The sequence below is a fragment of the Anthonomus grandis genome, chromosome 10, assembly GCF_022605725.1.
Source record: "Anthonomus grandis grandis chromosome 10, icAntGran1.3, whole genome shotgun sequence".
Taxonomy (NCBI): domain Eukaryota; kingdom Metazoa; phylum Arthropoda; class Insecta; order Coleoptera; family Curculionidae; genus Anthonomus; species Anthonomus grandis.
Window position 1 is genome coordinate 12250289 of NC_065555.1, and position 14434 is coordinate 12264722.

At 30.6% G+C, this 14434-nt stretch overlaps 1 protein-coding gene across 1 annotated transcript; it reads right to left on the reverse strand.

Annotated features, from left to right (window-relative positions):
• Nucleotides 1–5328: 5328 nt before the first annotated feature.
• Nucleotides 5329–10729, reverse strand: LOC126741395 (odorant receptor 49b-like). The gene is made up of 4 exons (XM_050447788.1): nt 10645–10729; nt 7475–7577; nt 5558–5659; nt 5329–5502 (listed from the first exon to the last, which is right to left on the reverse strand). Exons 2-4 carry the CDS (start codon nt 7550–7552, stop codon nt 5329–5331), a joined length of 354 nt encoding a protein of 117 aa, XP_050303745.1. The 5' UTR covers nt 7553–7577; nt 10645–10729.
• Nucleotides 10730–14434: the final 3705 nt, after the last annotated feature.

Genomic DNA, 14434 nt, shown 5'->3' on the forward strand with positions numbered 1-14434 from the left:
ATGCATGGTTTTTTTTTAATTTTTTTTTAGTATAAGCAAATAAAAATAAAATACAACTTTTGATTTTTAGTCACAATCGGGTAAAGATGTCACAAGTCAGTGGGGTTGTCTCCAGTATGTATGGACCATGAAACATAATAAAACATATGAAGGTAGTATATTGTGTATTCAATATTATATCCAAATTGGGTTAAGATCAATTGAATCGTTCATTTTAAAAACCACGTCAAAAAAGTATAATTTTCAGGAAACATAAAAAACTGATTATTTAAAAAAGTATGTTTTTTTAGTAGAAATAAATATTTTTTATTTGAAGCGATTAGTTACCAAAAGCAAGCGCATCCAGAAAAATTCCAAAAAACTAGAATTTGTTGTTAAAAAAAAAGTAAATAAAAATTTTGACTTATGTTGTTTTTGCACGGAGAAAATTTGTTAAATTCTTTTTTGCATTTTTAGGAAGATATAAACTAAAAATTACATGTTCAAAATATTTATTCAAAAATAATTATAAATTCGAACAAAAAAAAACAGGTAGGTTAAATAATATTTTGGGGTCATAGTCAAAATCTTCGTCATTCTTGACATTCACTTGGAAATTTTGCTCTTTTCCTGTTGGCCATCGAAAAATTCCTCATAAAATGGCATATGCTGTTGAAGTATGCCATTTCTGACTTGTTTGATGTTTTCAATTTTTTCGGGATTTATGGGAACGTGGCCTAATGGATAAGCCTGCTTGTCTGGTAAAGATATTTCCATAGCTTTGTTTCTAACCAACTAGAACGTATGTCTACTTAAGCCATCAATGAACTGTCTGGTAGCAATGGCTCCTTTTTTATTCCTATCATATTCAAAGGACATATACGTGGATGGAGAAAATAACTGCTTATTTTCTGTTGGAACGTGTCTTCCAAAACTCTCATCTGATAGGCATGTTCTCTTATAGTAGGTAGGCCACCATTTTGAAAAATTCATGACTTCACGCGTTGACAACAAAAATACGGAAAAGCGAAAAGCTTGGGTTTGCCTTTGACATTATGTCATAATACTCTCCAGGGACATATATACGGTCACATTTCTTTATTTTTCTCTTCATAACGCCGAAGTCTTGGTCATTGGGAAGAAATGAATGACCGCGTATGGGAAAATAATGTGTTATTTTCGAATAACATTTTGTGTCAGTTAGAGATAATAAGAATCTTATCTTTGTATTATTCATATTTTGACCTGGATAGTTGTCTGAGACAAGGTGAAGTTCTTGGATATTTTCCCCTAAAAAATTATCCAAATAGTGATGGATCATGGAACAAACCTCGTTGGCACCTTCATTTGCCACTTCTTCATGGTAAACGTAAAACACGGATTCATTAGTTTTGAGATTCTTGATCCCAACAGATCCAAACAGTTGACCCAAAGTTGTCTAAGGTAAAATATCTCCTGTATTGGTATATTTGGGAGTGGAAAATTTTGCATATAATTAAAAGTTAAAGCAGCCAGATCGTCCCGATTCTGACAAATTTCTTTTACAGCTGCAATTTTTTCGCTCGTCCTTTATGAACCGCGAGCTCTGCGTCGGCTGCCATTTTCGCACTATGTCCTAAAGTGGGGCTCCTGATTTTGACCCCTAATTCTGCACCAGTAATGCATGTGTCGACCTGTGGTCTTCCAAACCATAAAGAAAAAGTGTTTTTGAAATAGTTGGCGTAGAACGCAAAGGTAACTTTTAAATTCGGATGTTTTTTTTCTGAACAAATCATGCATGGTTTTAACATCCAATCTTGCATCTAAATATTCTCACTGCTTTTTACTGCTTACGGTATTCACTGCTTTTTTTTTCAATAAGCTGTTGCATGAAAATATCCTGTTCATTCTTAGTTTGAAAAGAATTGATTTTACTAATACAAAATGCCAAATCATCTTGAGTAAGATTTTCAAAGCATGCCATTTTACATCTAAAATATATTAAAAGATCTCACTAATGATTCATGCCAATTAGAACGAAAAACTTACGTGCAACGGGGTCCGGTAGCACGTGGCGGCAAAACTTTTCCTTTCCAGTTGATATGTTCAAGCCCCTTAACTTTTGATTTCTTGATAATATTCCTTTTGTATGATTCTGGTCGCCGTTGCCTCTTTTTCAGAGGTTCTGGTCGATCTTCTATTTCACTACTTGAACTATCGGACATTTTTCGACGATATTTACGTACCAAAATAAAAAATTACGTTACGACGACTAACAGTCAACGACAAACTGAGAATGTAAACAACTCAGAATAGCCACACAGAAGAAACTTTCATGATGACGCTCCCACTCTTGATAAGATAATCGTTGCAAAAACAACATAAGTCATTGACTAATGTGGTTTTTGCAGTGAATTCTGAAATTGGAGTCGGTTCATTTCTATATCGGTATATTTGACTTGCGTGGTTTTTGCCTATAACGTGTAGGAACACATGACAAGCCGTTTCATGGTAAAAACGACATATTGGAAAAAATTGACTTATGTGGTTTTTGAAATTAGCGATTCAATTATCCTAATAAGTATTTCATCCTAATGATCCAAAATATGTATGTCTTTATTATTAGTAAGAATTGATTATCACAGTAGTTATGATCACAATTGAGGTTCTGGATAATGCTTTAAAGGGTTTTATATTAGTCTATAATTTTACTTTAAGCAAATAACATGATTTTAGTTATGGATTATAAAATAGGACTGTAAAAGCATAATATTTTCTATCAAAACGTCTCATTTAATAAGGTAATTTAGCTTAAATATTTTTAAAATATTTAAGAGACAATTTAAATAATTTAAATTCAGCGATTTTCAAAAAGCTGAATTGTATTTTTAAAAATAAGATATTATCTACTAATATCTAGCTCTAACTATCTAATATCTAGTGCTATCTATTATACTTGAATCTTATAAATCCTAATACCATGAAAATGATGATCTTCATTTAAGTTTTTGCTTGTAATTACTTAACAAATTCAGTTAAAAACACTTTTTATTTTCTTTCTAATTTTTACTATTACGACTTTTACTTTCCTTTTATCTACAGTGTTTCGACATTAATAGGTACAACCATCTATCAAAATCAAAATATAATTGATTTTATGAAGGTTTGTAATTAGCAAGGGTTTATATAGTAAAAATAAATAACTCTATATATTATTATTCTATCATAAACACAGACGGACAATTCACAATAATTCCGTTTTGAGAAACAGTGAAACAAGTACGTTTAAAAAAGGATGATCATCCATTACCCACGTGTTAAATAAGGAGGAAGCATATCGCCTGTTGCAGACGATATACCGAAGCGTCGTTTACAAATCGCCAAAAACTAGGCAATCCGCTATACTCACACGTCAAACGTCAGCGCCGTCAACTTCATTACCGTTATTTAATAAATTTTTTGTTGGCAATACTGAAAATGTTCAGAGTAACCAACATCAAAAGGACACAACCACTATAAAAATGGCGGCTACTAGGCAGTGGTTATTTTTGGATATCGTGGCCATATGCATTAGCAGTCCAGCTATATTTATTAAGTTCATGGTGTCAACATACCCAAATGACGACTTATCACAGCTGACACACAACACACTGGACTAAAAAACTGGAAAAATTTTGTTCGCAATATAAAAACATATCAATTTTGTTAGGATTTATTGCAAAATTTGATTACCTTCACTAATCAAATTTTAGTTTTTCGGCAGAAGTATTAAAAAGCCAGTATAAACTGTAAGCTATAGACTGAAAAATTGCTGCATTTTATATGACATAAAATATCTCGATGATTATTTAAATCTTGACACTTGACAGTCCGTGCTGCCTTGGTAAAAGCGGTACCTCAGGAATTTTTGCATTTATAGCGCCATCTGAATGTCGAGGAGTAGAAGCTTTTTAGTGTTCCGTAAATCGTCCAAGTTTTAAGGCCCTGCAACCGTCTCAGCTCGAACTCTGCGACTGCGTCCTCGTTTGTTCGGTGGTCAACGAAAATTGGGGCGTTGTCGCTTTACCTTATAAAATATCGTTTGAGTCGGAACATGCCGCCCACCTTGACAGGCCCCTTTTCAATACTTAACTAAATCTAATGAAAGTCTTTGTCACCCGAGAACTAAGTTTCGATAGGCAATAGACACACCTTGTTTATGGCACCTTTAACATTATTGCCAGTAACCAATCGAATTAAAACTACTCCCAAAATATTGTTTGAGCCTCGGAATAGCACTATAGCCGAGCAATTGGCTACTTTAATGGTGTGCGTTTTCTGCCAATCTGTAAGCCACTCGCTAAGGGTCGTGCTGCTACTTGGAACGAGTATGTAAGATAGTCCGTGGACCAGAACTTCTATCTTTACATGATTAGAATCCTCTTTAGGTGGAGCTGCCAGTGAGTTTCTAAAATGAGCGTGGTTTAGGCAAATAAAGTCGTTAGGATCATTTGATAAACCTGGGAAAGGTCGTGAGTTTAAGAATGCTTCAACTTGAACAATTAAAGTTTACATTTGTCGATCAAAGAAGATTCACCTAAGGCGCGATTCACCAAAGACCATCCATATGTGATGACCGCGAAGACAAGATATGCTACAATATTTTGTCTTCTGATAAAAACTTAGAATTTGTCTCTTTAGAGCTAGTGTCATTTAGAAGATGAAAAAGTTCAACAAAATGATTGTTAGCCCCAACGACGTTTAAACGATTTTCCAAGTAGATGTTTGCTGGCTTACCTCTTCGAGTACAAAATCTTTTTAACACGTTTAAAAATTAGAAGTTAAATCTATTAACAAGTCAATATAATAGACACTAGTTAAAAAGCAGACAAAAATTCAGATGTAACTTTTAATTAACTTGTTACTGCGACGTAAGATACGGTCCAAAGAATTTTCTAAAATGTGGTTTTCTATAGTATCATTAAAAAGCATTTTTTAAGAGCTTTAAGATGATATATCATGTGTCTCCCCTTTCTTTTTAAGATTTAAGAGATGTATCTCACGCTGTTTAAGGGGTTGTACAATTTCAACTTTTAAATTGTCACCCTGCATATACTTATAATTTTGTCATATCTACATTTTATGGCAATAAATAAAATAGCAAATCTTATAATGCCAACATATTTATTTCTATCTAAGTATATTGTAAAAATTCAATCAGAATATTGCGAATTCTAACCTAATACTAGCTTCTTTTCAAAAAGATTTCTAAAGAATAAATTTATGTTAAAATCCTTCATTCTTATTTATAGATAGCATCAGGGCAACATACGAGTACGTAGTTTTTAAGGTCTAAAAACATTATATCATATACACTTAATTATTATGAATTTATAACACATTCCTTACAGCAATGGCGGTATCAATTGTCATAGGAAAGAATGGCCCGACAAATATTGTCAACGGTTTTTGCGATCTTGTCATTATAATGGCTATTGTTTTTTTAGCACTGGTTGATTTTTCATACCACTCGCTCTCGAATAATGCATCAGATATCATAACGCTCTAAAAAAAGAAAAGACGTATATATTTTTTAATAACCTATTTATTTTTTGTTTACCTGTACTTTCAATTCATTAGCATGCCAAGCTATTAAAAATAAATAGACTATTTGTGTGCAACATACAGTGATCAAGAATATTTTTATGTCAATGGATTCTTGCTAAAAAATATCGCATTTATTAATCGTTGCATATAAGTAAAATAATCACTGTAATAAATTTTAAGTCAAACACTAATAGTACCATACTAATTTTTATCTCATTTGGGTTTAAACTTGATTAGATTCTTAGCAATGGGATTTAATAAATATTTAAGTATTCCTTCTTCTTATTTTTTATAGCTTTTTTCATCTTATGATATTTAAGTCTGCTTTGGCTGACGCTATCTCGGTCCGATAGACTATCTTGTAATTTAAAATTCTAGCTGGGTCTTCACCACACTTAAGACCTTGTTAAAACAGTATGTGTGTTATTTTGTTGATATTGATTCAGCAAGTGCAAAGTAGAATCGAAGCGTTACATGAAACGTCCAATACAATCGGACACCTAACGTAATTTTGCTCGTTTTCATCAAGCGGCCGAAGCACGCTGATGTTACACGTAACGTCTAAAATTTATAGTCTTCGGCGTAACAGTTATTTGTTTCAGTGTTTGGCAGCGTTTCATGAAAAGGCCAGACCGATTACAGTAGAAGGCTCCGACATATATATTTCAACCCTGAATTACAATTTTTAAATACAAATAACGTTAAATGATATATCGTTAATATTTGCCTAATAAAAAAAAACACAGTACCTTTTTTCAATTTCAAATTCAAAGGTAAATTGAATTTTTGACATTAAAATTAATGAGTCACTTATTTTGGGTATTATGTCACTTCAATAGCAATTTAGAAAATACTATCTCGTACCCTCAAATATTTAAAAAAAGAAAATTGACTTATTCATTTATTTAAAAGATATTTGAACTTAAATTTTTTAAGCCAAAAAAAAAACAATGAAATTTCATCGTTTAGCGGGAATTTTTGGGCTTATCGAAACAAATATCTTTTTGACAATTTTTTTAATAATTTAAAAAAATATGTGTCATTAAATCTAACCATGAGTTTTGCCTGACTTATGATAAATGTTTTTGTTGGTTGTAGAATAACATATTCACGATATATATTAAGCCAGAGAAACAAAAATTATATGCACGCCAATGCCTTATAAAGAAAACGCTGCGTGCTAAACGTTTTTAGTTTTTATACTTGTCCAAGTTACTTTACCTAAACTATATTAGATGTATCCTCCCGTATTTAATTGTTATATTGTTGTAATCTGTACCAAATCATCAACTACTTAGATATAATGTGTGTACATTATGTCTAGTAGTTAGTTTAGTTTAATTCGTTAGTTTTATTTAAAAAGTAGTTTAGTCCAAAAGTTTTTTATGTTGTAACCTGTGTAGGTAGAACAGAACCTGTATTTTCTATGCAGGAGTCTGATACATTACCTTTTATTTACCTCAATTATTAAACACATCTGTAAGTTTATATTCTATGTAATTTCCATAGTAAATAATAAACTTTATTATTATTATTATTATTATTATTATTATTATTATTATTATTATTATTATTATAAGCTTAGCTTTAACAGTCTAGAATTCTTTCTTCATATTATTTATATGAAGCTGTGACCTAATAAATTACTTAATGTAAAGAGATCTTTATTATCATCATGTTCATTTGTCAGATCATTTCAGGTATTCCTCAAAGTAATATATCATTAAAGTCATATTCTTATAGCTGCTGAATTCAGATTGCTGTTCTTCCGTTTTAAAATTCTTCTTCAATATGAATTGAAAAACAACAATTTTCGCTTTGGAAAACGAATTACTAATTATACAAATATGAAAGAAAGTATGCAAACTCGATAAGTGGTTTTAAGAATTTTCTGTGCGATATGGATAAATAAAATAGCAAAAATACTTACCATCATTAGAAGACGTAACGTAAAGGCAGCAATGCTAATTGAATTAAGAATAAATTCTATCATTATAATATAGTTCATTGCAAGATTAAAATCGTCAACGAAACTGGAATATATGATAAATTATTTAAGAAACAAAAATAATTATTTAAATTTGGAATGTATATTCATTCCAACCGATATATCCTAAACCGAACTTAAGTTTTCATTCAGAGAAACGCATCAATATTTAGTATTTGGCATCAATTTAATAATTAGAAAGAACTGTCCTATAGGGACGCAGCAAGCATTCCTTAGTTTTCGTAAAATACCTTTAAGGAAGTGTTTACGGAACTGGATATATTGATGGATGAATAATTGAGTAATATGAATAGCCTGAAAATATAATACTAGATATAACAATATTTAAGTACCAAAGGAAAATCATTAAATGGACAAAAAACTTGCTACTTCTACTTAACTCTAAATACTACCCCAATCATTTTGAAAATAATAAATCAAAACATAAAAAGATAAAAAAATATATTTAAATATGTCTTTTCTTGCTCTAATAAATTCACAAAGTAACTACTATAGCTTTTATTTATTTTCTGCGTAGAAATATAAGATTTGCTTTTATTAAATTATTTGAAATTAAAACGCCAAAAATAACCTTTTAGTATTGCTATGATTTTAAAAGGAAGACAAAGTAGACTAAAAGTTTAGAGAGTTCCTTCCTCATATGTTGTATTGACGTTTTAAAACAAAATTTACATTCAAATGGACTAAAACTGATTTGGATTTGAACTTATACTTGAATAGTATAAACAATGGTGAAAAAAAATTAATATATAATAAATAAATTAAATTGATGGTGCGTTTGAGAAAGATCATTACTATACGAAGAATTCCTTTAAAGTATGACTTGTTGCAAGATTTCCAATTACTACCAAATTATGTCTTAGTATCGTTGATGTTATTTTCTTGTTTACGAATATTCCAACAAACCTTGTTATTGTAATTTTAACAAGAAAGTAAGACATAATAAAAGATCGATGTACTTTATCTTTGCAACAGGTTCTAGACCTCTTAAATTTAAATTTCGTATTACAAAACAATTATTTCAATTTTGATGGACAGTTTTTGGATTAGGTATTGGTAATTGTTTATCACATCACTATTTGCTCCAACAGCATTATGAGTGAACTTCAAAAAATATGCATTGATCAATTACCTTTGAAATTACCATTTTTCCAACAATACGTCGATGACATTATTACTAGCGTGCCTGCCGACCAAGTTAGTGTTCTTCTTGACACATTTAATAGTTTTCATTCAAAACTTCAATTTACGATCGAAATAGAGTCTAACAACTCAATCCTCTTCCTTTACATTTAAATTATTAAAACTAACCAAAATCTTATAAAGACAAATTGGTATCAAAAACCAACATTCTCAAAAAGATTTTTAAGCCATAACTTTAAATAATAATTATTCACATACATTAATTGATAAAATATTGTTTAAAACTAATCAAACAGTTTAAAAACAGATCAAAGCCGCTGAAAATAATACTTTTAAATACCCTATGTCAGTAATCTCTCTGAGACGATTGCAAGAGAACTTAATGACGATAATTTTAAGATTGCTTTCAAAAATAAAAATACTACCAAAGGGTTCTTATCAAAATTAAAAGCTAATACACCAAAGGACTAAGAAAGTAATGCAATCTATAAAATTCCATATTGTAATAGACATGATGTCTTCTAGATATTTAAAGACTAGAATTTCCGAACATAAAAGAAGTTTAAAACCTCAAATACTTTTTAACAGTAATTCAAAAACGGCTCTTGCTGAGCACTAAAAAGTTTCAATATCCAATTGATTTTGAAAAAACAAAAATTCCATCTAGACAGCAAAATTATAAAAAGAAACTCAAAAAACATTAATAAAAAACAGGACGTTGACAATCTAAGTAACGCTTATTTTAACCTAATTAGCAACATAAATGTCTAATCTAAAAACACCTCGTACATAGCCTAAGATTTAACAATATGTAATGCGAGTCCCCAGGTATATCTATCCAAAAAAGAAATATTTACAGCAACAAACCTTATCTACGTTTTTTTTTTAATTTATTTATTTTTTTATTTTTCCAACAGGCCAGAGCCCAATTACAGGAAAATCAAAATTAGCAATGGTAAAATATAGCACATAAAGTACTAAAAACTAACAAGAAAAAATAAAACTAAACTCTGGATTGAATTATTTAACAGAGCCAGAGATGAACTTAAATTATAAAATGTAGTATAAAGTAAAATAAAATTCTCAGCAATATTTTTAAAAAAAGGTACATACAAAACAGAAGGAGATAAAGTCAACCCATCCTCCAGCGACTTCTCAACTCACTATGTAATAATCCTCGTGATCACTAAGCAAATTTGTTGATGTTTTTGCACATGATAATGTGCAATTTGCATATGTATTTAAGGGAGTTAATATGTCAATCATAAGATGGATACCAAACCATATTCAAGCTTTGATCGGACCAAAGAGAAATAGAGCATTATCAAAGAAAATGAATTGCTAAAAAGCCTGCAGTTCCGAATAATAAACCCCAATAGTCTTAAGAAAGCAGCCAGCACTATATCATCAATATGAGGGACAAATGTAAGCATATCATTAAAAAAAATTTCTAGGTCCTTAACAATTTTATAAAGAAATCATAAATGGATTGGCTGCTTGAAACGATTGTCTAAATTTATCTCCCAACAAAGATGGTTATTGCATAATAAGGACCTACGAATTTCTTATATTGATTATGATATTATAGTTGTTATTAATGACAAGGACGAACTACAATATTTTGTAAGTGTATATGCAAGTTGTTTATTTTGACAGAATCTTCCTAATATTATCTACTGTGACCTTTTGGTTTTAAAATTTGGAAGGTTTAGATATTATATAGAGATTAGATCGTGTTTTTAACCTAATGATTTTATTTGCTTTTTATGCATCTTTTGAAATCCTAAAGATGATCTCATACAGGTCGAAACGTCGACAAAATATACAATTGATCATCTGAAGTAGTTTTTTTGACCTATATCCAATAAAAATTAGTTAGTAAATAAAGTTTAGTAAATAGAGTTGGAGTTATATAACAACAATAGCTTATAAATATATCTATGACCTACCTGATAACAGACTGATGTTTAACACATAATTCACGTAACGTAGCTCTGGTAACTAATTCATCATTATACTGTCCACCAATATAGCTCGTTTTAGCAAATTTTGTTAGCCCTCTACCTAATACCTGAATGGCTTTCACTTGAGTTATTGCATGTGTAACTAATGTGAGGAATAAGACTTGGATCAACATGTAACAACTGGTGGCGACAACAGAAACATGAGCTCCTAAGGAAAATTAAAGAAAAAAACATTTTTTTTTTGTTTAAAACTAAAATTTATTTTTTAGTTATTTATTTCATTTTAATGAAAAATCATATCTTACCAATAAAATTTGCTGTTTTATAATATTTATTCGTATTGAATGGATACCGTAAATAAAATATCAGAGGCTTCTTGCCAGTAGAGTTTGAGCGCTTATAGTTCAAATACTCTATATAAGTATTTAAAAATAAGCATGCACATGTGCATATCGATATTATTATTATTATCTTTAATAGTTTATTTAAAACCTAAAATTAAACATTATTGAGATACTTAGAGGTTACAGTAAAAGTAAGCTAAAACTTATTGTTTAAAACCATTTCAATACAATACAAGTACTACGCTTAAAGGTTTTTAGCAGGCACTCGTTATATACTTAGACTTAATTATAGAGCACATTTCCAGGATTTCTTAAACAATTTTAATATCCTAACTTTGCCGCCACTACTTATATATGAGTCCATTTCTCTAATTCGCAAGCACGTTTCATCAAATTCAGATAGGCCATCCCATAATTATCATCTCAGAAACGCGCAGTATGATTTATATCTGCCTACTCCACATTCAGAATTGGTAAAAAACTCTATATTGTACAAAGCAAAAAAAATGCACAATCATTTGCCATTGAACATCAAGTCCTTCACATCTTTTCCTACTTTCCGTAAGGCATAAAAATAATTCCTACTGGAGAGAGCCTTTTACTCGGTAAACGATTTTTTTAATACCTAATAATAATAATTTATAATAATTTTAACTTCACACACACAGACTGATTTATTGTTTTTATATGTACTGTTTTATGTAGCTAGTAGCTATGTAGTGTTTTGTTTGTTTTTGTGTTTTACTTTAGTTGTCAGCTTGATCTACAAATTGTAAAATTGTTTGACAATAAAGCGATGATTTATTCATTCATTTGCTGCTGCTATGGTATGGTTAAGCTTTTAGAGACTTGTTTAACATCTGAATATTCAGATACTGAAACTGGAGTATTAAACTATTATTTCTATAGATATGGTCGTCAAATGGGTAAGAATACTATTAAGGCGCGTGGAGATGGAGTATTGTTTGCGGCTTAAAGCAGTTTTCGTACACACAGAATTGTTATCCCACCTGTTGATGTGGATATTTATCAGATCTATTTAACTTTTACAACAAACAATAAAAGCTTTGTTATTACTTGTACTTATATAACACATCCGTCTACGCTTCGAGCCTATTTAAGCCAATGTGAATCCGTTAAAAATGATTGTGTATATAGTAAATATTCAGATAGTTTGTTCGCTTGGTAAGTGATTGAACATTTTTCCCACGCTAGATGGCAGAATGAGGATCTTGGTTTGGTGGTTATCTAGAGAATAACAGTAGGTCTGTATTTTCTGGCCCATTGCTTTAGCTTCTATAATTAGATCGAATGTTGCGTTAGATCGAATAATTAGGATATTCGATTTATACATTGAATATGCAATAGACAAGATTTTTGAGAATGTAACTAGTTTTGACCTCTGTTGTGCAGAAAATTCTAATAGTATGATATGTGAAGTATATTTTTATGTTTTTTGTAAGGGAGATTACATAGCAAATAATGGTTGCCTTGCTGGGATAAACTGGGATTAATTGCTTTTTAAGAGCGACATCTGTTGATATCATAGTTTCTATGTGATCAATCATTCATATCAATTTTCTATGTGATTTATTCCTTGATCGAAAGGCTTATTCCTCTAAAGAAGATCTACTCATAGATCTACTTGCAGTACAAGTGCTGTTTTAGGGACGCAGGGATCTTAATTACGACGTATGCGCATGTTTTGTGGACTAAACAAAAGCATTCGATAAATAAAATGATGGAATTATTGGAGCAAGTGAGAATTGACGGCAAAGATAAGCAGTAATGAAATAAACTCTAAGTCACAGGTCTCAAAAAAACGTCTTTTTTTCTGCTTATATAATTTTAATATGTAGCAACTAGTCTCCGTCGGATTTCGCTAATTTTAACTTAATTTCTACCCTTAACTTGTGTTGTTCTCTGCTTCTTTTTTCGTTCTTTTTATTAGTGAATACACAGGTGGATTTGATGCTGCCTAGTATGGGCGAAACACGTGTAATCCTCTGACTTTAATTTAATAAATTTGAGACCTGTGATTTAGAGTTTATTTTATTACTATTTAATGTAAGCCGATCTCTTTGAGAAAAGATGGACTATTTCTTGAAAAGGTAAACAGGTTATTAGACAACAATAGAGACAGAAGGCAATCGTGTGGGTGGATGAAGGGAACTCTGAACTTGTTAAAATTCGTCGTGAAATATTGTCACCTTTTTTGTTCAACCTCTACTTTGACTACTAACTGATCGTTAATAATAAGGTCGTCGAAAGAAAAGTTAGGAATCACCCTATTTGACCATTGATCACCTTGGGATCATTCTGTGGACATTAAATGCCGCACAAAGAAAGCACGAAGTACTTTCATTAAAATGAGATCCATGCTCACCAACGGAGATTGCAGTTTGGAGTTGAAAAAACGAATAGTAAATTGCTAAATTCATTCGGTAATGTCCCCTTTTCCATCTTAAGAAGTAGTTTGGAAACCTTCGCGGTTTGGTAAATATCCACTGGTAGTCTTAAAATATAAAACATGATACGAAATATTGAATATACGGAAAATTGGAAAACGTAAACAAGAGAGCAATAAATAACAACCTTAAAATGTTAAGGTTACATTTTTTGACTTCCGTATGCGTTTTTTCAATGTGACCCATAAATTTCGAAAATTGTGTAATGTCTTCTTTAAAGAGATTTAATATTTGAGAAAAGAGACAAAGTATTATTAAAAATAATACTCAAATTCTTTGCTTCATTAATAACAGGTACTATTGTCTTGTATATTTAAACCACAGTCTTGAGAATCATGTTCTATATTATTTCTACAGGTGAAAAAAGATATGATTTTGAAGGGTTTAGTTTAAAATTATGAACCTTAAGATATATATGTAAATTATTTAAGTCGGAATTGAATTGTGTTTAAAGGGAAGTAAGAAATTTAATGAGAACCATGTACAAATCTGAGAATCATCTGCGTATTGTTGTAGTTTTGAATGAGATATAGTGTTTTTCATAACAGCTATGTATAATGAGAATAATAAGGGTCCTAATGAGAATAAAAGAGATCCCTGAGGTACCCTAGTAGTAACAGAAATAAATTCAGATTTTGAGTATAAGGAATGAGATTAAGTGTAAGTAAGTTAGTTATTTCATTATAACCGTATAATATAGCCTTGTAAACTGGGCATTTTTAAAACTATAAAGAAACGAATTAAGGCCTTCCAAATGTAAGTTTACAAAAGAATACTGAAGATACCTTGAGGTACTAAACAGAATAAAGTGCCAACCGCAACTCTTACTCACAATTAAAACACAAAAACTTGAATACTTAGGACACGAGTTATGTGATGCAACCAGGCCAATAACCCTGATGACCGGACAATCCTGCTTATTCATATAATATTATTTCATTATTATTGTATCGCAAAATAAGC